The sequence below is a fragment of the Anabrus simplex genome, chromosome 2 (genome assembly GCF_040414725.1).
Source record: "Anabrus simplex isolate iqAnaSimp1 chromosome 2, ASM4041472v1, whole genome shotgun sequence".
NCBI lineage: Eukaryota > Metazoa > Arthropoda > Insecta > Orthoptera > Tettigoniidae > Anabrus > Anabrus simplex.
This window is the reverse complement of record NC_090266.1, coordinates 726,228,279-726,254,020: the sequence shown is the minus strand read 5'-3', so window position 1 is coordinate 726,254,020 and position 25,742 is coordinate 726,228,279. Positions and strand designations below refer to the sequence as shown.

At 41.1% G+C, this 25,742-nt stretch overlaps 1 protein-coding gene across 1 annotated transcript in view; it reads right to left on the bottom strand.

Annotated features, from left to right (window-relative positions):
* cos (kinesin-like protein costa) overlaps positions 1-25,742 on the bottom strand; it is a 248,599-nt gene that overhangs the window by 115,697 nt on the left and 107,160 nt on the right. The window contains exon 9 of the mRNA XM_068225849.1: positions 24,183-24,351. Within this exon, the coding sequence (XP_068081950.1) occupies positions 24,183-24,351 (169 nt within the window). The remainder of the gene's footprint in view (positions 1-24,182; positions 24,352-25,742) is intronic.

The window sequence follows — 25,742 nt, the reverse complement described above, 5'->3', positions numbered from 1 at the left end:
CCTGCCTCTGTCAGTGCGATGTAAAAATAGGAAAAAAATTTAGTTTATTTAATTATTCATATCAGTTCTTTCAATTACAATATATTTTTCATTTCTCTGAAGTGCTGTTAACAGTTTTTGTCATTCCTAGCAATTTCATAAAAATCTCTGCATGACATTGAAGAATCATTTACAGAAATGAACAGCTCAGACCTAATCAAGTCAACAGAACATAATGTTTCTCACAACTGACAATTTCACACGAACATGTGGTGGACTCGGACTAACTCAGGTAGCTGTCCGCTATTACACATCTTATTCACGAGGATGGACAACCCAAAAATTGCAAAAAATAAAATAAAAACAATGTTAAAAATCTATGAACTCACACCAGATAAAGAAATCGAGGAGTGAAGAAATCTAGACCCTAACCTCTCTGAAAGAAAGAAAAAAGCTCTTGGTACTTACCAGAGGTGGAAACACTGGCGTGTATCTCTCAAGGTTCAAAATACAGGGCAACTGCTGTCCCGGATAGGAACTGTCCGGGACGCGGGACATTTAACATGAATACGGTACTGTGCAGTACGATTAGAGACGTCTGGCAACCCTGCATCGTATACAGGTTGCAGAGAGGAATGAAGGAGCTGAGGATGGATGAATGGGTGTTTGGCAGAATGATAACTAGGTTGGGTAGGTCCAAAGAATTGAAGAACGTGCTGCTTGAGCTTTAGGACATGTGTGGGTAGATCTGTGGTGTTCATGGTATCCTCAAAGAAATCAGCAAGTAGCCTAATAAGCTCACAATAGACTAGTGTGGCTGGGGATGAGTCCAGATGTGGTATGATGAGTAATCTTAGGCCAAATAAAACTGTGGGAAGCCAAGGTACAAAGCTCGTTGACAGCTGAGATTGATGTGTAGCTTTAATCTGACGAAGCCAGCACTCAATCTTTCCACTGGCAGCAGAGTGGTAGGCAGTTGTCTTGATATGGTGAATTCCAAGGAATTTAATCAGGATGCTGAAGGGTGAATAGTCGAACTGTTTACCTCTGTCTGTACTAATGATGATTGGAACACCAAATCGAGTCTCTGATTGGGTTGAAACCAGTCCCTTAAATAGTGAAATAATCTAAAATCTCTTTTTCACTTTTTTTATAGTATATTCAAAGGTGGATAACCTCATCCTATTCTCCTGACTCATAACGTTGTCGAACTAGATTGACGGATGCATTTATCACTGGGTGAGACATACTACCCAAGGCGTCAAATGCAGTTTTGCAAAACTGACCGGGAAGGAATGGTCGAAGCTGACCTGCAGAAACATCTATATATATAAGAGTTTTATCTGTACATTGCTCAGAATTTATAAAGAATGGTATTTCTGTATCGGTCGTGTCCACAGTAACAATGAAATGCACTTTTTACTTTTCCGTAGTTTCTGTCTGTCTGTCTGTCTGTCTGTCTGTCTGTCTGTCTGTCTGTCTGTCTGTCTGTCTGTCTGTCTGTCTGTCTGTCTGTCTGTCTGTCTGTCTGTCTGTCTGTCTGTACACGCATCATGAGAAAACGGCTGATGAGAATTTAATTAAAAACAGTATGTAAAGTTGGGGAACTAGCTACTACAATCTAGGCTAAAAATCACTTTATTCACACTGAGCGAAATGGTAGTTAGGGGAAGGCCTAAAATTTAATTCTCAAATATTTATGCTATTAGTGGTCCTATCGATAAATACTGCATAACTAAAGTTACATAGAATTAAATTTCCAATCATTTATGTCATATAGATTTTCACCATACTGGCTATGATAACAGAGATAATCATGAATTTGTATTTTTGTTGCTAAGTACATATCAACGCCGAGCCACGAGAAAATGGGTGAGCAGAATTTAATGAAAATCGGTATACAGGGTCAGGGAATAAAAAACTACAGCCTAAGCTATGAACAATTTTATTCACCCTGGATGAAATGGCAGTTTTGGGGAAGGGGACCAAAATTTAATTTTTAAATACAGCACACATGTTATTGGCCCTATCGAATAGTACTACATAACAGAATTTATAAAGAATACAGTTTCTGATCATTTGTATTTTATTAAGTTTTACTGTACCGACTATGATAAGAGTGGTATTTCAGAGCCAGAAGAAAACTAGATGTGAAGGCCTACAATATCGAAAGCTCATAAAATTGATCAACAATAACATTACGTTGACCATTGTTTGTTGTGATGTTCTTTGTCTTTTATGTTGCCACCCATCTCTGATAGACGGGATTACTGCTGCGCGCCGAGTATAACAGCCTGACTGAATATTGGCAAGAAACAGCAGGGGAGTCAGATAACTTTCTTCTCTAGCATACGATTCCTCTGATTCATACAGTTTCTGATACTGCTGGTACATAAGACACTGGTTCATCATGGAATTCCAGCTATTCAATCCCTACTCTGAGGCACTGATCGAATGAGCAGTGTGCACATTTAACGAAATAATGGCAGAGGAGTTTTCACGGCTGTCTGCGGCCTGGTCATTCCACCTCTGGAACTTTGGACTGTACTACTGTTTGATAAAAGTGAGAAAATGTGTGGTTTTTCATTTGATCGAGTATTTCATATGATAGCATTGCTTTTAATCGCGACATTCCTACTGGCATCATTGTAATGACCTATGTTGATTTCAGTTGGGAAAGTCTTTCTGAGGATGTAAAAAGGCAGGTGGAGAGTGAGTCTGCCTTTCTAATGAAAATTTGCCAACTTGATTGTGACTGACGATAGACAAGAGAGCCTAACATTAGAATGAAAATTCCCTAACCCAGTCTTCACATAAACAAAGATGTTTGGTGACTTCCCCGTCGCGTTTCTAAGGTAACGTTAAAAGCTATGCAATTTTAATACAATCTTACTCACAACGTGTACACTACCTAACCTAGAACTCTGTATACAATGTAGAATTCCGTAGCAAAGTACGGGTACATCAGCTAGTTAACAATAAATTCATTGCCTGAAGATAGGCTGACGGCCTTGAACTGAAGCAATGTGGTCTTAGACTGTTGCAGGTACAGTGCACGCCGTTTATTGTAATCACGGATAATGTTATCAACCATATTAAACAATCACTTTTATGAAGTCCCATACAGACCAATACTGAAACAATGAAAATCTTCCGTTTATTGTGATCGTGAATTCAGTGAATGTTATCACATTTGTTTTCAAGGATTTCGTTCTCAAGTATGCAAGTAGAGTGCATACAAAGAAAATGCTCCAAACCTTTAAAAACCCGGTTTACACTGTGCCTGTCTTCAAGGCCACTTTCACGTCTCATCTTTTGTAGCAAGTGTACAATAGAAAAATGGTCAGTGCAGGTGGTAACCCTCACGCATACACTTTCTCTTTTGTTTCTTCCCTTATGGTAGTTCAGCCAATGACCACTCACTCAAGTCTTACTAAAGCTTTCACATTGTTAAGTTCTTAGTGTTGCAGTGCAGTGATGGTTAGTGTGAAAAGCAAACGTAAAGACTTAAACATTAAAGAGAAACTTTCAATTATAGAACAACGAATAGAATAGAATAACAAAACCCTGTGTACAAAAGATAATTTATCTACTGTGAATGTTCAGTATGAGAGAGAGAGAGAGAGAGAGAGAGAGAGAGAGAGAGTACACTTTATAATCTCCTATCTCTTCCTCGTTATCTCCCCTTAACTGAATATCACTTACTCCTAGCACATCCAGATGCATCCTCTTTGCTGACTCAGCCAGTTCTACTTTCTTTCTTCCATAAGCCCCATTAATATTGATAGCTCCCCATCGAATTCCATTTTGTTCGCCAAGTTGTTTCCAAGGAGTCCCTCGCCTGTCAAATAGGCAGATGAAAATATATCTTGAAATCTGATATAAACAGTGCCTAAGAGCCAACCCCACCAACCTGGACCCATTGTTTTGGGAAGCCAGGCTCTGCCTGTCACAAGTCAGGACAATAGATGAGTGATATAGGAGTAACACCTCTTTAATACACCTTGGTCCAGTTGGCCCGGATTGTAGCACCTTGTAGTAAGGGCCCCTTTGCTAGGGTTACAGGGGAAATCTGGTCAACGGTCTTGAAAGCGGAAAAGGAATCTCATTCCCAACAGTGAGAGAGCAGAAGAACCTAGTGGAGTAACCACAAAAAAATAATCCTTGTAGCGTCTGTTCTCCAGGTTAGGAGTGGCTACAGTGGGCGTCTGTTCCCCAGGTCAGGGCGGCCTCAATTACGTGCACAAGGCAACGGGAAACCACTCCACTACTTAATCCCAAGTTAAGCAACCAAGATGTTGTCACAGCAAGATGTATCGTTTACTGATCGTGAGGCACGCAACCCATGATCCGGCAGGGGAAGGAACGAGGCTTCTCAGGTGGTCATTAAGCAAAATCCTCGCAATACTGAGTCAATGAAAATTGGAACGTGGAATGTGAGAACGCTGCTGGAAGCAGCAAAAATGGAAGAAGCTAAAATTGTCATGAATGAAAGAGAAGTACTGTAGATGTTCTGGGTCTATGTGAAATAAGATGGCCAGGAAATGGTGATTTCTACAGCGATGACTTTAGAATGATCTATAGTGGTAGTTCAAGTGGAGGCAATAATGGAGTAGGACTGCTAATTAGACGTAACTGGACAAGAAATGTGATGAACACCTATCACATTGATGAGAGGATTCTAGTAACAACAATCAAACAAATTCCAGGAATCTGGTTATTGTTCAAGTGTACCTTCCAACATCAAACAGCTCGGATGTAGAAATAGAAGAATTTTTTTTGTTACAAGTTGCTTTACGTCGCACCTACACAGATAGGTCTTATGGCAATGATAATAGAAGAAATGTATAAGAACATTGATGAAATATGGAATCTGACAAAGGAATCAGATAATGTCATAATCATGGGAGATTTCATTGCTACTGTTGGAATGCAACCTGACCAAGAAGGAATTGGGAAGTTTGGTCTAGGTGTCAGGAACAAACAAGGGGAGAGGTTACTAGACTTCTGCGATCAGTACAATATGATTGTGACAAACATGTTATTTGACATTCCATTATGCAGGAGATCCACTTGGAAAGCCCCAGGTGACAATGCCCGTTACAAAAAAAACTATATCCTTGTCAAGAGAAGATATCGCAATCAAGTCAAAACAAGTCACAGCTATCCCAGGGCAGAGATTGCCAGTGACCATTGCCTAGTCATGGCCAAATGCAGTATCCAACTGAAAAGAATCTATCACCAAAAAGCGTATATGGCTTTAGATTTAGCCAAGTTAAAAGGTCATCAAACTAAGGATGTTTAGTACAAAATATAAACGAATTAACAAAAGGAAATGAAGAACTGGAATGGGATACTATAAAAGAAGGTTTGCTAGGTGTAGCTCACGAAAAACTGGGAACAAGAATATTTGAACCAAGAAAACCGTGGATTACCAGAGAAATATTGGATCTAATAGTGAAGAGAAATCAGTACGGGAGAGGGAACACGACAAAAAGCCAAGAACAGTACAGAAAAGTCAAAAATCAAATTACAACTCTGTGTAGAAGAGCGAAAGAAGCGTGGATGGTTGAGGTAACTGAGAATATCAGAAAAGATATAGTTGAAGGAAGGATGGACAGAGCATACAGGAGCATTAAGATATTAAACCGGAAACCTAAAGCGAAAAGTTCCATAGTAACAGATAAAAATGGGAAAATATTAATAGATAATGATGACATCAGTGCAAGGTGGAAGGAATACCTTGAACAACTCCATGAAGTAGGAAATGTGCTGAAAGATCTAAGGTGTACTGAACCAGAACATGAAGTAGAGAAACATGATAAAGGTCCTACAATAACAAGGAGGGAGTTTGAATCAGCACTTCAGCGATTACATGAAAATAAAGCTACCGGTCCAGATAATATACCTGGAGAACTGCTTAGGAAAACGGGAGAGAAATCAAAATAACTTCTATTTGCCATGATGTGCAGATGCTATGATGAAGGTGAAATTCCAGAAGACGTCATCAAAAGCAAAACAGTTATGATACCAAAGAAGGGAAGTATTGTAGAATGTTCCGATCACAGAACCATAACTCTGCTCTCTCATACATCCAAGAAATTGTAAATAACAAATTAAATTTACAAATTGATCAGGATCAGTTCGGCTTTAGGACAGGGATGGGAACAAGAGAAGCCATCTTACCTCTCCGCACAATATTAGAAAGGAGGTTGGGGATGAATAGGAACACCTATCTAGCATTTGTAGATAGCAAAAAGGCTTCAATAACATGAACTGGGAAATACCAAAGGAGTAAACGTAAATGGGCACCATATCCAATGCATTTGATTTGCAGATGACATATCAATTGTAGCGGACTCTGAGAATGAGTTGTCTAAGATGCTGAGCGTATTGTCGTCAGCATTTTCAGATTCACGGTCAAACATTAATGTCAAGAAAACCAAGATATTAGTTGTGAGTAAACATCCTGAACAAATTCACACCAACATCAAGCTTACTGACAAGATAGTGGAACGAGTCACGAGTCACCAGTTTCCCTTATCTAGGAAGCCTGATCACTAATGACAACAAGTACACCAAAGAGATCGAAAGGCGAATAGCACTTGTCAAACAGGCATTTAGTACAAAAGGCACTAGGAAAGTTTTGCAACACGCAAAAACAGTTGGCTGGATACCCCTGTTATGGAGAGGGATGAAAAGTGGGGTGAAAACCAGTCTAGAAGACAGCAAGGCACGACCTTCACATCAGTTATTACCAAGCAGTGGGATTGAAAGCAAGTTAAGATGTCAGGGTGGTCTAAAGGTGAATATAGCGCAGTTATCTGCTACAATTTTGCTCGTGGATTAACTGTAGACCAGTACCTGGAGGAAATGACTCCTGTGCTGGGAAAAGACTGTCCACATCGGACAACAATTTTCTGCTAGTACAAAGAGTTCCAAGGGGAAATTTTGGGGTTGAAGACGATCCTCGCTCTGGGCGACCATCTGAATCAATGACTGAGGAAAACATTGAAACTGTGAGGAAAATGTTGCAGCAAGAGAGGCAGATGATATAGTGGCAGGTAGAAGAGACCGTCCACATCCCTGCACCAGCTATTCATTCAATTCTACACAACCATCTCCATGTTAGAAATGTTTGTTCCCTTTGGGTGCCCCATTCACTTTCAGAGGAACAAAGGGCACATCAAGTGAAATGGTGCCAAAAAATGCTAAAACGGTTCGAAGCTGGGACTTCGCGTAACGTCAACAGCATCGTTACAGGTGACGAAACTTGGCTTTATTATTACGATGTCCCAACAAAATCCCAGAACAAGGTGTGGCTGTTTGAAGATGAGGGTACTCCTGTGACTGTGCGAAAGTCAAGGTCAGTGAAGAAAAGGATGATTGCAGTATTCTTCACTAAACGGGGCATCCTGACTCGGGCTGTGCTAGACACACAAAGGACAGTTACAGCAAAGTGGTACAGAGAGGCTTGTCTGCTTCAGGTCATCCAAGCTCTCAAGCAGCTCCGTCCAAGGTCACGGCTCAACACTTGGCTCTTGCATCACGACAATGCTCCAGCACACCGTGCTAATGTAACAATGGATTTTCTTGACAGATCAGGGTTGACTGTGCTTGATCACCCTCCATACAGTCCTGACCTTGCCCCATGTGACTTCGCACTCTCCCCAGAAGTGAAGATGAAGCTGAAACGGCGGCGTTTTGCATGCGATGAGGAGCTTCTGGCAGCATGGGATCAAGAGTGTGAAATTGTACCCGAAGAAAAGTGACAGAGTTGGTTCAGTGACTGGTTTCGACGTATGGAGAAGTGTACTGAGTGTGGTGGAAATTATTTTGAAAATGTCTAAAGAGGTCACTCACATTGCAAAACTTTCCTACTGCCCTTTGTAATAAGAGAAATCTTTTAATCAAAGCAAATTTAGATTTTTGAATTAGGAAGAAATTTGTGAAGCCTCCGTAGTTCAGGTGGCAGTGCGCCGATCTCTCACTGCTGGATACCGTGGTTCAAATCCCTATCACGCCATGTGAGACTTGTGCAGGATTAAGCGGAGGCAGGACAGGTTTTTTCTCCAGGTACTCCGGTTTTCCGTCGTTCTTCATTCCAGCAACACTCTCCATTAACATTTCAATTGTCAGTCACTTATCATTGCCCCAGAGGAGTGAGACAGGCTTCGGCAGCTGGCACATTTCCTATCCTCGCCGCTAGATGGGGCTTCATTCATTCCATTCCTGATCCAGTCAAATGACTGGAAATAGGCTCTGGATTTTTAAAATTAGGAAGAAATTTCTAATTTCTTTTGTATGGAGTGTGCTGTTGTATGGCTGTGAATCTTGGACAATCAAGAGATCAGGATTAGAAATGACTGGAAGCATTTGACATGTGGGTCTGGAGACAAATGCTAAGGATTAAATGGATTGAAAATAGAACAAACTAAAGTGTTCTAGAAGAAATTCAAGGGAAGAGAGAACTGATGTTAATGATACAAAGAAGATGAGCTAAATTCACTGGCCACATCTCGCAACACAATACCTTTATTATCAATCTGCTGGAAGGAAAAATCAAGGGGAAGAAAGGCCGAGAACGACCGAGGAAAAAATTCCTTCAAGGCTTGGCATAGAGTCTCCATTATGGTTCTTACTATGAAATGAAACAAGAAGCTAAGGACAGGAAAGAATGGTTGCATAGACAAGGCGTTGCATTTAGACACTGATCTGATCTGAGAGCCAACTTAGTACATTCACAGCCTTCTTGATTGCAAATATAAAATTTCCAATTTTTATACCTGATGCATTTTTACTGTACAAGCTATAATACTGGAGAAATTCAATGAATTTGTATTTTTACTGCCATGTTCATCAACAATGAGCATTAACGCCATGGAAATATTGTTCAGTTATCATCATAATGAACTGGTGATGGTGGTGGTTGTGGTCATTGTTTTCATAAGCTGCCAAAACATATGGTCATTAGCCACTAATGATAACAAATATAATTATCAAAATGAGAAGTAAAACATGAAGAAACTATCACTCAAAATATAAGAGAAAAAGGAATCACAGGGAAAAAAAGGTGTTGAAAGCCTAGACTTCGAATGCCCATACATCGTCAAGCCAGAAAAAAGGAAAATGTGATGACATAAACCTTATCAACAATAACGTTACAATGACAGATAACCGTTGTTAGCTGAGGTACGATCTGTCACTTCTGCTGTTATCATCCCTGCTAGATGGCATTACTACTAAAACTTTGTAAAACTGAAACCTCTAAAAAAAAGAAAAGTATTGCTAGAATGATCAAATTTTGCTTAAGACAGTTTTTACTGTATTACGTGCATTGCAAATGAAACTGGTGAGATTCAATTGTAAATGAGGTTGTAATTCATGGTAGTTGTAGGTACAAGGGTTAGGAAAGATAGTCATTTCTTACAAAATTGTACAAAACTATTTTAATCCTCTTAGTCAATACTATATATTTTTATGTCCAATTAAGACGAAAGTTTAAACATAAATAGACATGTTTTAACCCGGCATTTGTTCATCCCCAGTAAGACACGTATGATGCATTAAAAACATAGGAAACACACAAAATGAAATGTTAGTTAAAAGGTTTTTTAAAAAGCATGATGAAAGTTAAAAAACTGTGAAATGACGATCGTTAAAACAGTCTTGAGCTGGAAGTCTTTCTGTTTCAATCCCTTTTGTTGTCCTTTCGTGTGGTTCAACTGGTATCTGTATACTGTTGGCTTAGTTCTTATTGTTCCGACCTGGGCTGATATACATAAGCATTATTGAAGTTGAACAGTCTGATTTTAGTGTTACATGGCCCGCTTGTACCACCCGTGTTCTCCGATTATGGAGTCCAGCTCAGTTGCACAGATTGGCTGAGGAAGACCAAAATTAGAAGGAGAGCAGTTTAGTTTATGCTGAAGATACGGTTATAATAACAGGTAAAAGTTGAACGCTCTCACCCTGATTTGACAGCGCTCCAATAGACACTGCCTGACAAAAAAAGTTAAGCACCCAGAAGGAGTGGTCCAATATTATCCCATTTCGGTATACATGCATACCATTGATGCGTGAGTAAATGATTAGATTTCCAAGGATCTGTAATGTGAAGAACAATGTCCAGAGTGCATTCGTGATGGCACCGTCCTGTTGTTGATAAGTTGTTACCAGTCAACTGCTGTGAGTCAGACAGTTAAGCAAAGCATGCAGAGAGGGCTACGTTCAATAAGAAGCACCTGCGATGCCTCGCAGACGCGTTAGACAGCCTATCCACTAACTGACAGTATTTGATAGGGGCCGCATTGTGGGACTGCACAAGGCTGGTTGGACGTATCGTGCAATTCAGATGTCACAATGGCCTGAAGTTGGACTCAATGGGTACAGCAGGGCACCCAATCACGTCGTGCAGCTTCAGGTCGACCAAGAAACACCACCCCGAGGGAGGACCGCCGTATGGTCCACCAAGCATTGCAGGATCCTGTAACTTGGCACCCGCCATCCGCGAACATCTACTGGAGACTCTACAACATCCTGCGAGTTCCCGCACAGTGTCTCAAAGACTCGCATCCATCGGACTGGGGTCCTACCGTCCCATGCGTCGGTTTCCATTGACACCTGAACACCCACTCCTGTGTTTGGAGTGGTGCCTTGCCCGGGAGCCATGGACAGAGGACGACTGGCATTGCATCATGTTCAATGATGAGTCCCGCTTTTCCATTACCTCCGATGACCATCATGTGTGGGTTTGGCGGCGTCAAGGGAAGATCCTGCCCATATTGTGGAAAGACAAACAGGCGTAATCCCTGGCATCATGGTGTGGGGAGCCATAGCATATGAGTTCTGGTCAACTCTAATAGTGTTTCAACAGACTTTGACGGCACAGCGATATGTCACAGACATTCTGCATCTGTACGTCCTACCCCTTATGGCACAGCACCCTGGGACTGTGATCCAACAAGATAATGCACGTCCACACACAGTACACACATCTATGGACTGCCTAAAGCATGTTGAGGTCCTCCTGTGGCCAGCAAGATTCCCAGACCTCTCCATCACAGAACACGTGTGGGATAACATAGGAAGGGGACTCCGTCGCAGTACCAACCTGCGGGATCTGGAGGGACAGCTGCAACATCTGTGGACCAACTTGCCTTAGGAGAGGATCCAAAGGCTGTTTGACATCATTCTGAACCATATAACGGCATGCATTGCGGCCAGGAGGGGTGCGACACCCTACTGACCTGGCACCAACATTCAACCTGCAACTGCCAACGGCCTTGTCTCTTTCATCCAATATTGTTTTTTTTTTTTTTGCTACTTGCTTTACGTCGCACCGACACAGATAGGTCTTATGGCGACGAAGGGATGGGAAAGGCCTAGGAGTTGGAAGGAAGCGGCCGTGGCCTTAATTAAGGTACAGCCCCAGCATTTGCCTGGTGTGAAAATGGGAAACCACGGAAAACCATTTTCAGGGCTGCCGACAGTGGGGCTCGAACCCACGATCTCCAATATTGTAATCAGTTCAATAAAGGCATATGGTCTTTTATCATATGTAGTTTCATTCACTTTCAATCACTCCTTCTAGCTGCTTAACTTTTTTGACAGGCAGTGCACATCTAGGGACTATGGCAGTACTTGGTTTTTTTTTTTTTTTTTTTTTTTTTTTTTTTTTTTTTTTTTTTTTTTTTTTTTTTTTTTTGCTAAGGGCTTTACGTCGCACCGACACAGATAGGTCTTATGGCGACGATGAGATAGGAAAGGCCTAGGAGTTGTAAGGAAGCGGCCGTGGCCTTATTAAGGTAGAGCCCCAGCATTTGCCTGGTGCAAAAATGGGAAACCACGGAAAACCATCTTCAGGGCTGCTGATAGTGGGATTCGAACCTACTATCTCCCGGATGCAAGCTCACAGCCGCAGTACTTGCTAGTACTAGTGAGTGCAATTTATTCATTTCTTATTTTGCCACAAGAAGAAACAGAACACTTACCATCTTACAATCTATCTACATTATACTTTCAATAAGTACATACTGAACCCGACAGGGGCATGATCCAAGGACCTTGGGTTGATATCGATCTCAGTAATTACGCACGCAATGCTATTAAAGGGAAAGAACGCTGAAAATGATTAATATTCATATCATTAATAGAGGTCATACCGAAACTAATTAATATTCATACCATTGAGATAGATAAATTGTGTATTTTAAAATTATTTTATGAGATTTCTTTGTCTGCGACTTACTGCGCAGTATTATCCTTTGTGTAGCGGGGGCCCCGCAGATGAAGCCAAGCCAACTTAGACCCGGGAGGGGTTACGAATGGGGATTCCCTATGACATCACTCGAGAGAAGACATCCCTCCTCAAGGCTCACAGAATGAGGGGAAACTAACTTTTTCGAAACGGAATATAGGAGCCATCTTGGAATCGGACTGGCCAACTTAATTACCGACGAGGTAGAAAATTAATAAAACTCGAATTAGGGGCTCATCTCCCGATTTAAAAGGGATGAATGCTACTGGGACATTTATTTAGAGTGTTTAATGTCCTCTTCCGTGATAACTTTCAGCAGGAGAAAGAATACTGTGTTGTTTCTGCGTGGAAAGGTACTGGGGCCATCTGGTTAGTGTCATGACAGCTCCTCGAGACCGGGACTTCACCCCGTGTGGTGGGGGAAGCAGAACATATTTTAATTAATTTAAAGAGATTCACCGAAGGATAATTGAGTGGTTATGTCTCAATCGCACCAACTAGATACTGGTCACCGACCAATCGTACTATTTTACCTCGAGTACGCCGGGAATAGGCGATACGCAAATTAGTGGAAGGGGTATCGCTCCCTAGTAAAAACTACTGCAGAAAGGGAGAAGCGTCAGTCGGGATTTGTGGCTTACAGGCGGCGGAGCTACGTGTCGTCGAGCTTCCAGTGATCTTTTGTTTGAGTAAATTTCAATTTAATTTACAAGTGAAATCGCGTACTGTGCGTAAATATTGTAGAGATTGGATAGACGTGATGCTAGGGTCTAAACTTTAAAGATCAGAGACGTGTCGCGAACATTAAATATAATTTGTAATAATATTATTATTATTATTACTACGGCGCTACTGTGTCGAGTAGTGACAAAGGTACGCGGAATCCGATACTGAATCGCGGATTGCGGAGTGAGGTCCGGTATCGTGGCTGGACGTTCACACCGAATGTAACTAAATAAATCTTGGAATAAATAGTGACGTGTTGTGTGCCTCAGGAATATTGCCAGCGGTTTCGTCAACCTAGAACAATGGACTCCCAGTTGGAAAGAAGAATGGTGCCTCCAGTAACTGCTGTGGTGCTTATGGGTCAGCACTAAACCCACAATGGACTCCCTGAGCTGACAACGGGTCATCGAGATGGAGATGAGTATAAATCATAATTAATATGACGTAATCAGATTGGGCGGGGAACAGTTATCATTACCTGACGCTATAATGTTAAAGATTGTAACTTCAGTAATGTAGATGTGCTACCATGATACACGTAGCTTCTATTTACTTTATTTAATTAGTAACACGTCTGAGCAATCAATTGTAAATAAAGGGGTAACACGATAAGTTTGCATGCAGTAATAGATTGACTTAATCATTTTATTTGGGAAAACTTGTAATTATTGATGCGTCAGGAGACTAATTCTTAGTAATTCAGAGTAATTCAAGTTAGGTTGTAGTTAGTCCGGCGAGGATATTGCATGGCTGGTAAATAGTGTAATTTTATTCCGTGAGCACCCAGAGCTACGAGATATGACTTCGGAACTGACATCCCAGGCCTCCAATGACATATATTTAGATAGGAAGTGTACAATTTTAATTGGCAGGCTTATCACCATTTAAGTGCAAATTGAGGAATATTTAATTCATAATTGTATTACCGTGTGACGATTTATCAGAAATCACGATTTAGATATGGATTAATTACACCGTCATTAAGAGGAAGTTAATTATGATCACGCAGTATGGTCTAATTTCCAGGTAAGTCGTGTAGGGAGATGGTGTAATGATGAACCCAATAATAATAATAATAATAATAATAATAATAATAATAATAATAATAATAATAATAATAATAATAATAATAAATTGTAGTTATGGTAATCAAACAAGTATTGGTATCATAGGAACCGATGTCGCGTCGCGGGATCATGATATTGTAAACGAATATGTGTGTTGAATTGAAGTGAAGTATTGAGAGCCGATGTAATTTTGTTTAAGGAACAATGAGGCTCAGTTTATTAGTGAACGATCCCCGAGATGGGGTGTTTTGTTAAGAAAGGGCGTTATGCCTGTGAAGGCCGAGGCCAATGACCACCCGCCGTGTGGGGGCTGGGGGCAGTTGACCTACTGAGGAGAAGTGTCGGTTTTTTGTGTATTCTCGTCCGCTCGTGTAAGAGGGAGCCTTGAGTTGAAGTGAATGAGGGCGAAAGAATCGCTTAATAATGAAATATTCAACACGCCAGACTGATGTAGTCGCTAATAAATGACACGGCGATTGTTACCAGTACTTGTTAGTTTACTGCCATTACACACTTGAGTATAACGTAGTTTAGGGTTTTCAGAGTCCCACTTCCATCCCAACGGGTGTCAGTTCAGTTCCCGACAGCGGCATTGGTACCCCAATGCTCAACCGAAGGCTGGATGTCTCACGTGTTTACTGTATATAATTTGTGTTCTTTAAGGGTTTATGTATCTTGTTGTGATTATAATTGAGTTACCGATGGTGTTGACCATCGGGGTGGTGAAATTTTTACAAGTGAGGGTCGGTTCAAACCCGGGCGTTTGTTCCACATTTTTATGAGTTCCTTCGTGGTACTTCGTTGGGGAATAGCTGTGTGTTTAGTATAGGGATTGCTCAGATTCGTTGCATGCATGTTAATCCTATTGGTCAATGATATCACATAGCCTCAGTGTCTATGATAAGTGTTTTCCCGTTCGAATCTCGTCATAATGGATCGCTCTGCGATAGATAATACTCGGATCCATCACAAACGACTGAAAGTCGATAACAAACAACAACAATTGATAATAATCCATGTAATTCATTTGTATATAAATGCGTCATTACCATCATCATCATTAAGGCCTAATAAACCACGTGTATTAATCTAAACTTTAACCCGAATGTGTTCTCATTGTAATTAGGTATGACCCGTCTCCTACCCTGTATGCCCTTAAGCTTAGTCGAGTTAAGCGCCCATTTGTTTTATTCCAACCCGTTAACGCCCTGTAGACATCATGCCGGAGCCATTAGGTGTAGGGACGGGCACATACTTAAGATGGCGCATCCAAAGTGGGGCGAGATAAAAGGGCGTAAGTGAACTGTGGGGGCTCGATATGTCCGTAAATAAGGGCTACCCAGATTTAGGAAATTTAGCGCCATATAGAATGACATCCAATGTCTGGCTATATAAATACGGCCCAAGGTGGGACATATTCTACGGTTTAATAGGCGTATTTTGATGTTTAATAGGCGCATAATTATCCCACCTATTGCATACCATTAATGTAAAGATAGGGGCGTGGTGTGTTGTGTATTAGGCAAGGCATACTTGTGCGGCTTCCAGGAGTGGGCGCGATTATTTTGGTAACCCATGTCTGCTTCTGACATTTCCACGCGAGGCCCAGTTCATTATGATTGAATAAGTGATACCTTGATGTCAATATTAAATCGTTTTATGAATGAGAACACAGTCATGGTCCAATGATATGAGCAGAGCCATGACATTCGAGTAAGCAGGGGCGTATCCAAAATTTAAGGGGATTAGTTCGAATCCCGGGAAACAATAAAATGAATTTCCCATAAGTGAGGTTTGAAGTGAATAGTGGCTTTCTCTTAGTGCATATCTATTCACGGATATTAGCCAGTGGTGCGTGTTTCGTCACCAAACAACCTGCTATTAGGAAATATATTGTACGTTAGTATAACCGTGGATGAGAAGAGGTAACCTCACGCCTACTTTTCTCTTTCGAGTGGCAGTAGGTTGATTTCATGGGTTCAGTTTGAGATTCTGATGACTTTGTGTGTTTGAAGGACCTCAATGCTGAGGGCATGGGTTGATTTACTGGCACTATACCACATGTGTTGGTATTTAAAATCGAGCCCAATTTTAGAATCACAGGTAAACCGGCAACTTTATTAACTGAATTTGAGGGCTAATATTATAATCATTTTCGGAAATTTCCCGTTGCCTTCTTATATAAATTTCATGAACCTTAATGATGTTAGGCGGTTAGGCAGCTTCAATGATAGCCGTTTTTTGAGGCTTAATTTGCAATGATGATTAAAGTAAAAATTATTTGAAGCTGGAAGAACGTAAAGTTTGGATAGAGGAATCCTTTCTTTTAAAATAAATAATAATTATATATTGTTGTGGTTTGTTGACGCCGACGTTAGCGAGGGGGGTCCTGTCATCTCAAAGGATAGCGACATGGATAGTGAAGCCATGCGGGCTTTGATGGACCAGATTAGGGAGTTGAAGGACGATTTAAAGAAAAGTAGTGAAGAGAACAGTGCGCGGAGTAGGGCACTTGAAAATAAGATGGATGAGAATAGTGCGCAGATTAGGGACAGCGTGAAGGACGATTTAAAGGCGAATCGGGAGGAAATGAAGGACGATATTAAGACGCTTGAAAATGAATGCAAACAGGGGCGTGCGGAGGTCAGAGAACAACTAGAGAACTTTGACGGTAAATTAACACATTTTGAGGTTAAATTGGAAGAAAACCGAACCGAGACTAGTAAGATGATTGAGGAGAAATGCAGTAGTTTAATGAACAAAATTCAGGAGGTTCAACAACAATGCGAAAAGGGGGCTAAGGAATTAAGCGATAAAATAGACGCGGTTTCTCAGCTCAATGCCGTTGTTGAAATAAAGGTCGAGGGAATAGTTGAGCGGCTTGGTCAGGTTGAGACCGGTATCGAGAGAGACATAACTCGCGTGAATGGCGAAATCGTGGATGTAAATGAGAAAATCGATCGGCTGAATGGTGAGATGGAACAGGTCAGGTCCAAAGCGAATGACCGCGACACGAAGATCGAAGAGATAGTGGAGCAGGTCAAGGACAACCAGATAAATATCAGGATCGTTGAAGAAAGGACGGAGAAAGCCTTGGCGGTAGTTGAGGCCCTAGACGAAAAGATTACGTCAGTATCGCAAGCAGCGCAGTCTGATACGAAACTAACTTTTGCCAGGTTACGGAAGGAAGTGTCAGGACAAAAAGTAGGAGAGACTGCTAAACAGATCCACGAATGGAGCGAAGAGAAAGGCTCGAAAATGATGGTGAAATTGGAGATCCACGAAGAACAAATTAACGCGCTTCGCGAAGAAATAGAGGGAATGAAGAAATTAGACATTCAGGACGAACCACATTTCAAAATGGAGAATATGGAAGACGAGATGAAAGCTGAGGACGGAGCAGAAAGGAAGAGATCATCAGGTCGATACAAGAGACGACAACGCAACAAGCAGCGCCGAATTAAGTATGGATGGCTTACCAGTGAAAGAGGGACATGTTTAAGAAGAAGACGTCGTGATACCAGAGGTTCGAAGCTACAGCATGTGAACTGGAGAGACGAAATGAGAGATGAACGAGTTCTGAAACCCAAACGCTACGTAGAGCAATTGAAACGTAAGCGAGGAAGCAAGAAGGGCCAGCCCTTGGCAATATTACAAGTAACAAGAAGAAGTGGAAGTCTTGAGTTCGTAGCACGTGGGGACTCAAGCCGGAAGAACCTGAAGGAAATTGACGAGACTACAGAGGATCCAGGAGGATGTTCTGTGGCTTAATGAAGGCAGACCTAACTTATCGACGGTCATCTTATGTATGTAAATATTTGTAAATATTATCATCCAGGCGCAGCAGATGAATTACATTAATTACCCGAACGTGACAAGATCCAAGAAGAAGTGAACAACGCAGAAGAACTTGGGGCAACGGAAGAAGAAGACGATGAGGTAGACGGAGAAGAAGATCGACGTGACGTGTCAGATGAAGAGTCGGGACCAAATGAGGAAGCCGAAGAAGTCAATTATTTGGAGAATTTGTTTTCACAGAGAGATCTTGGGGATGAAGAATGTCCAGAATGTCAGTACATGGAGAACTACAGAGAAGCATTGCGTCAGATAGCATATTATTTGGAAAGAGAGAACCAGGAACTTCGCCAGAAAGCAAAGGTTTGGAAACAGTTGTGAATCGATATTGCCAATTGAATATTTAGCGACGAAATGTGTCCAGTGCCTGTACCCATTTCTTCTCGGGGAGAGGGGAATATGAACCCGACAGGGGCATGATCCAAGGACCTTGGGTTGATATCGATCTCAGTAATTACGCACGCAATGCTATTAAAGGGAAAGAACGCTGAAAATGATTAATATTCATATCATTAATAGAGGTCATACCGAAACTAATTAATATTCATACCATTGAGATAGATAAATTGTGTATTTTAAAATTATTTTATGAGATTTCTTTGTCTGCGACTTACTGCGCAGTATTATCCTTTGTGTAGCGGGGGCCCCGCAGATGAAGCCAAGCCAACTTAGACCCGGGAGGGGTTACGAATGGGGATTCCCTATGACATCACTCGAGAGAAGACATCCCTCCTCAAGGCTCACAGAATGAGGGGAAACTAACTTTTTCGAAACGGAATATAGGAGCCATCTTGGAATCGGACTGGCCAACTTAATTACCGACGAGGTAGAAAATTAATAAAACTCGAATTAGGGGCTCATCTCCCGATTTAAAAGGGATGAATGCTACTGGGACATTTATTTAGAGTGTTTAATGTCCTCTTCCGTGATAACTTTCAGCAGGAGAAAGAATACTGTGTTGTTTCTGCGTGGAAAGGTACTGGGGCCATCTGGTTAGTGTCATGACAGCTCCTCGAGACCGGGACTTCACCCCGTGTGGTGGGGGAAGCAGAACATATTTTAATTAATTTAAAGAGATTCACCGAAGGATAATTGAGTGGTTATGTCTCAATCGCACCAACTAGATACTGGTCACCAACCAATCGTACTATTTTACCTCGAGTACGCCGGGAATAGGCGATACGCAAATTAGTGGAAGGGGTATCGCTCCCTAGTAAAAACTACTGCAGAAAGGGAGAAGCGTCAGTCGGGATTTGTGGCTTACAGGCGGCGGAGCTACGTGTCGTCGAGCTTCCAGTGATCTTTTGTTTGAGTAAATTTCAATTTAATTTACAAGTGAAATCGCGTACTGTGCGTAAATATTGCAGAGATTGGATAGACGTGATGCTAGGGTCTAAACTTTAAAGATCAGAGACGTGTCGCGAACATTAAATATAATTTGTAATAATATTATTATTATTATTACTACGGCGCTACTGTGTCGAGTAGTGACAAAGGTACGCGGAATCCGATACTGAATCGCGGATTGCGGAGTGAGGTCCGGTATCGTGGCTGGACGTTCACACCGAATGTAACTAAATAAATCTTGGAATAAATAGTGACGTGTTGTGTGCCTCAGGAATATTGCCAGCGGTTTCGTCAACCTAGAACAATGGACTCCCAGTTGGAAAGAAGAATGGTGCCTCCAGTAACTGCTGTGGTGCTTATGGGTCAGCACTAAACCCACAATGGACTCCCTGAGCTGACAACGGGTCATCGAGATGGAGATGAGTATAAATCATAATTAATATGACGTAATCAGATTGGGCGGGGAACAGTTATCATTACCTGACGCTATAATGTTAAAGATTGTAACTTCAGTAATGTAGATGTGCTACCATGATACACGTAGCTTCTATTTACTTTATTTAATTAGTAACACGTCTGAGCAATCAATTGTAAATAAAGGGGTAACACGATAAGTTTGCATGCAGTAATAGATTGACTTAATCATTTTATTTGGGAAAACTTGTAATTATTGATGCGTCAGGAGACTAATTCTTAGTAATTCAGAGTAATTCAAGTTAGGTTGTAGTTAGTCCGGCGAGGATATTGCATGGCTGGTAAATAGTGTAATTTTATTCCGTGAGCACCCAGAGCTACGAGATATGACTTCGGAACTGACATCCCAGGCCTCCAATGACATATATTTAGATAGGAAGTGTACAATTTTAATTGGCAGGCTTATCACCATTTAAGTGCAAATTGAGGAATATTTAATTCATAATTGTATTACCGTGTGACGATTTATCAGAAATCACGATTTAGATATGGATTAATTACACCGTCATTAAGAGGAAGTTAATTATGATCACGCAGTATGGTCTAATTTCCAGGTAAGTCGTGTAGGGAGATGGTGTAATGATGAACCCAATAATAATAATAATAATAATAATAATAATAATAATAATAATAATAATAATAATAATAATAATAATAAATTGTAGTTATGGTAATCAAACAAGTATTGGTATCATAGGAACCGATGTCGCGTCGCGGGATCATGATATTGTAAACGAATATGTGTGTTGAATTGAAGTGAAGTATTGAGAGCCGATGTAATTTTGTTTAAGGAACAATGAGGCTCAGTTTATTAGTGAACGATCCCCGAGATGGGGTGTTTTGTTAAGAAAGGGCGTTATGCCTGTGAAGGCCGAGGCCAATGACCACCCGCCGTGTGGGGGCTGGGGGCAGTTGACCTACTGAGGAGAAGTGTCGGTTTTTTGTGTATTCTCGTCCGCTCGTGTAAGAGGGAGCCTTGAGTTGAAGTGAATGAGGGCGAAAGAATCGCTTAATAATGAAATATTCAACACGCCAGACTGATGTAGTCGCTAATAAATGACACGGCGATTGTTACCAGTACTTGTTAGTTTACTGCCATTACACACTTGAGTATAACGTAGTTTAGGGTTTTCAGAGTCCCACTTCCATCCCAACGGGTGTCAGTTCAGTTCCCGACAGCGGCATTGGTACCCCAATGCTCAACCGAAGGCTGGATGTCTCACGTGTTTACTGTATATAATTTGTGTTCTTTAAGGGTTTATGTATCTTGTTGTGATTATAATTGAGTTACCGATGGTGTTGACCATCGGGGTGGTGAAATTTTTACAAGTGAGGGTCGGTTCAAACCCGGGCGTTTGTTCCACATTTTTATGAGTTCCTTCGTGGTACTTCGTTGGGGAATAGCTGTGTGTTTAGTATAGGGATTGCTCAGATTCGTTGCATGCATGTTAATCCTATTGGTCAATGATATCACATAGCCTCAGTGTCTATGATAAGTGTTTTCCCGTTCGAATCTCGTCATAATGGATCGCTCTGCGATAGATAATACTCGGATCCATCACAAACGACTGAAAGTCGATAACAAACAACAACAATTGATAATAATCCATGTAATTCATTTGTATATAAATGCGTCATTACCATCATCATCATTAAGGCCTAATAAACCACGTGTATTAATCTAAACTTTAACCCGAATGTGTTCTCATTGTAATTAGGTATGACCCGTCTCCTACCCTGTATGCCCTTAAGCTTAGTCGAGTTAAGCGCCCATTTGTTTTATTCCAACCCGTTAACGCCCTGTAGACATCATGCCGGAGCCATTAGGTGTAGGGACGGGCACAATACATGTTACAATTGGCTTTATGTCGTACTGACACAGATGGGTCTTATGGGGACAATGGCATACGAGTGGGAAGGAAATGGCTATGGCCTTAATTAAGGTACAGCCCCAGCATTTACCTGGTATGAAAATGGGGAACCCATGGAAAAATCATCTTCAGGGCAGCTAACAATGGGGTTCGAACCAACTATCTCCTGCATGCAAGCTGACAGCTATGTGAGGTATACAGTGAAACATGTTAAAAATACAACACATCCCAAGTTAGCCAGGCTTGAATTACAGGTGTGTGATAGCCAAATGGCATTGTCACTGGTTTCTCACTAAGACTGCCATGGTTGGAATCCCAGCCACTGTAGGTGAGATTTAAAAAGAAAAACATTCACGTCCCTGTGGTTCAGATGCCACATAAAAAACTGAAGGCCCCACAATGACGATAACGATATCAACAATCACTCAAAACTACCAGCTTGCTTACTTTTTTAAAATTAAATTTTATTATATCAACTCGGATGCAACAGTAAACCAGCCTTCTCGTGGTGCACTCTGGGCAATGTGACAGTCACGGCTAAACAGTTTACACATTCAGGCGACCAAACTATCAGTTGAATTTGAACTGATCACCTGGCCATGTTGGACTCCAATACACAGAGTCACAATGTGAAAGGTCCTTCCCAAGACAAATCAGTAAGGATGGTAGGACCCAACCTGCAAATGTACCAAGTCATCATACAAGAAACATATGCAGCAGATGAGAAGAAACAATACCTGGTTTCACACTTATTGGTGCAACTTGTCACCGCACACATGGGACAGAATCATTAGTTCATACTGTACCAGTTTATAATATGCATATAAAATTATATTTGGGGTTGCGTGTGAAAACGGGGGAATCATTGTTCAGCAGTTTTTTTATTATTAATATTACTATTGTTGTTGTAATAAGAAAAACTGCTTTTGTACAACACAGCAAGATGTAATGAGGGAGTGTTTAGACATCCTATAGAGGACTGGTTCTTCTGTTCTCACATCTTGCTGACACCAAGAACAAGTCTTGTTTCTGGTGTTTTGGATAACATTTGAGAATGTGGGATTAATGCCAGAAAGAATTCTGGGGTCTGGCAAGTGTCAGAGTGTTCTGGCAATTGTCAGGGGGTGTGAGGATATTTTACCCTCGTGGTAAGAATGTGCATAGGCTGCTCCGGCCAAATCCTGCACGTGATTGGTTGCTTCTTTTCTTTATTCTGGAAGGGGGTGCGTGCAAACTGGGGTGGGGAAGGTGTCTTCATATTCTAAGATGCAAAGCTAGCATCATCAATTCTCATCTTGATCCTCTGAGAAGGTGGGAGTATATGTTCCGACCTCTCGCATGTTTTAACTTAACCTGATCAGTAGCAGGATTTTTGCAGGCCAGTCTTGCACCTCCGATGATACATGGTAATTAATCATTAAAGTGCTTTTCAGCACTATCATGCTTTGTTTTAGAGGCAGGCAAACATAACATATCACTTTTTTTTTCCTATTTGTTTTACGTCGTACCGACACAGATAGGTCTTATGGCGACGATGGGATACGAAAGGCCTAGGAATAGGAAGGAAGCGGCCGTGGCCTTAATTAAGGTACAGCCCCAGTATTTGCCTGATGTGAAAATCGGAAACCACGGAAAACCATCTTCAGGGCTGCCGACAGTGGGGTTCGAACCCACTATCTCCTGAATACTGGATACTGGCCGCACTTAAGCGACTGCAGCTATCGAGCTCGGTCATATAACTTTTAAAATTACCCATGTTATCTTAATTTTCTTGTTGCCTGTCTCAATAGAATGGGACTAGTTCACTGCAATAAGGGAATCTTCAATTCCGAAGTAGGCTTTCTGGGTAATGTCCTTAGAACCCCCTTGATGTCCGTTAGATCACTTGTGTGTTTTCTAATTTGCTACTGTTTAACCTTGTTTCTGAAACTGTAAATTCCTTTGATATCACTGTTAAACCTGTCAGCGTTTAGTTGGCACACAGGACATCGCTTGGGTTCTGAGGTCCAGATTACCAACCCTCCCATGCCTGCGAGCACAGCTGTTAATTTGGTCACCTTCAATTGTTTCTTAATGTAGCATCTTTATGTAATATTAATTGTTTAATTGTCCTAGACCGCAAGGGTCACTGTATTTGTGAGGAAGGCGATGATTTCAGGTTAACAACATACAGTAAATGATATCTTCAAATAATTTTGCGCATATCAATGCGCATTGTGAAAATATCTATTTATATGGTTAAGCTATGTGTTTTCTAAAATCATTTTTGAAAGTTAAGGTTGTTCACTAAGTGAACCTAGAGAGTTATGTTTAACAAATGATACATTAAGGAACCTTATGGTCTTATTCAAAAATGACACCACTTAACTACGTTTCCACCAGGGCCGTCCAGCATCGCCCACACCTCCTGTTGTCCGTTATTCTTATTAGGCATCCTTGTTTGTGTATTCTGTTTATCTTTCCTTTGCTTGTTTATAATCATCTTGTTGTTTTTTATGTGCATAATGTTACCACATAGTACACATACCAACATACATAACACTGAGTACCTATTAGCTACAATGGATAATGAAATTTATACAATAAATACAGAAATTATATTACCTTGGAGGACTGGATATTATATTTCTGCTCCAGTTCTCTTATTTTGCATTGATCTTCAAGAAGTTCCTGTTCTAAAACGTGTTTGTAGTTCTCTTCCTTCCTAAGTTGCTCCTTAAGCTTCTCCATTTGGCATCTTGACTTTTGTAAACTGCTTTCTAATTCCAGTACCCTTAAAGAGATATTGCAAATGTTAAAAATAAGACAGAGGGCTGGATGCAAAACATTATAGACATTATAATGTTACCATACTGATAAACGTGTGCTTGTCTCATGTGACCAAGACATTACATAACAAAATCAAAATCTTTATCACCGATACTATTCACCATAGCATAAACTAACAACTTTGTATCAACCAAGGACAATGTACAAACATTGATTTTGGCTTAATATGAGCAGGTCATTATAATAAAGTAAGATTCATTCAAAGACTGACATATACTGAACCATATTACTGAAACACAGAATAGTTACAGACTATACAGAGTGGAAGTGAATTCTACTGACAAGCTATAACAGGTTGTTCAGGTATGTTGGCCGATTATTTTTATATAAGGGACCCACAGATGCTGACGACTCATTAATGAGTAATATTGAATAATCTTCTCCTTGTTTCGTACAGGCCAACTTACGACCAAGATATCCAACTATTGCGTTTGGGGTGGGTTTTGATGTTTGCCCAGTAACTGCGCATAATCTGGCTGTGTTGTTCAGTTCTCTCCTTTGTCCAGAGGGTACGGGTCTTTCTTCTTGGTGGTTGGTCCGGGAATCTCTTTTGTTTAAGTATCCTCCTGAAAGATGTCCAGTCTTTTAAGTCTTGTTCTGTTCCTCCCAGTTCCTGCAGATCTTTCTTTACTTCCATCAACCATGGTGACTTGGTCTTCGTCTTTTGCCAGTAAACGAGAAGCTGTCTGGTAATCTGGCATGATGCATCCTGTAGACATGTACATAAAATGCCAGGCGTCTCATCCTGGCCACGTTTCTTAATTTTTCACAGTATTTGTAGAGCTCTTGGTTGGGTTGCCTTTTGTATTCATTCCCTTCCTTGACTGGTCCTAATATCTTCAGTATTTTTCTCATCTGAATTTTGAGCTTGTCTGCGAGTCCCTTCCTGTTGAATATTAGACATTCTGAAGCATATATAGCTTCAGGGCAGATAACTGTCTGGTAGTGCTTCGTTTTAGTGTTTCGGGAGAGACACGTTTTATTGTAGGTGTTCTTGGTCAGTTGGTATACCAGTTCCAGCTTATTAACTCGAGTTGATAATGCTACTCCTTCGGAGAGATTGGGTTTCAGCCATTCTCCCATGTACTTAAACCTGTTGGTTTTCTCGATCGCTCCTTGCTCCAGATGCAGTATACAAGGAAATTCACTGGCATTTGTGATGTATTGTGTTTTCTCAAGTGAAATGTGCAGTGGCCTCCACGGTATGCACTAGCCATGCGTCTTGCTGGGTGTGCTAGGTACCAACTGATGAGCCCAACTTAGCACACGGGGGCAAAACACTGGCAACCAGGAATGAGTAAGCTGGAAAATTTATAATATCCAATAATGGACTGC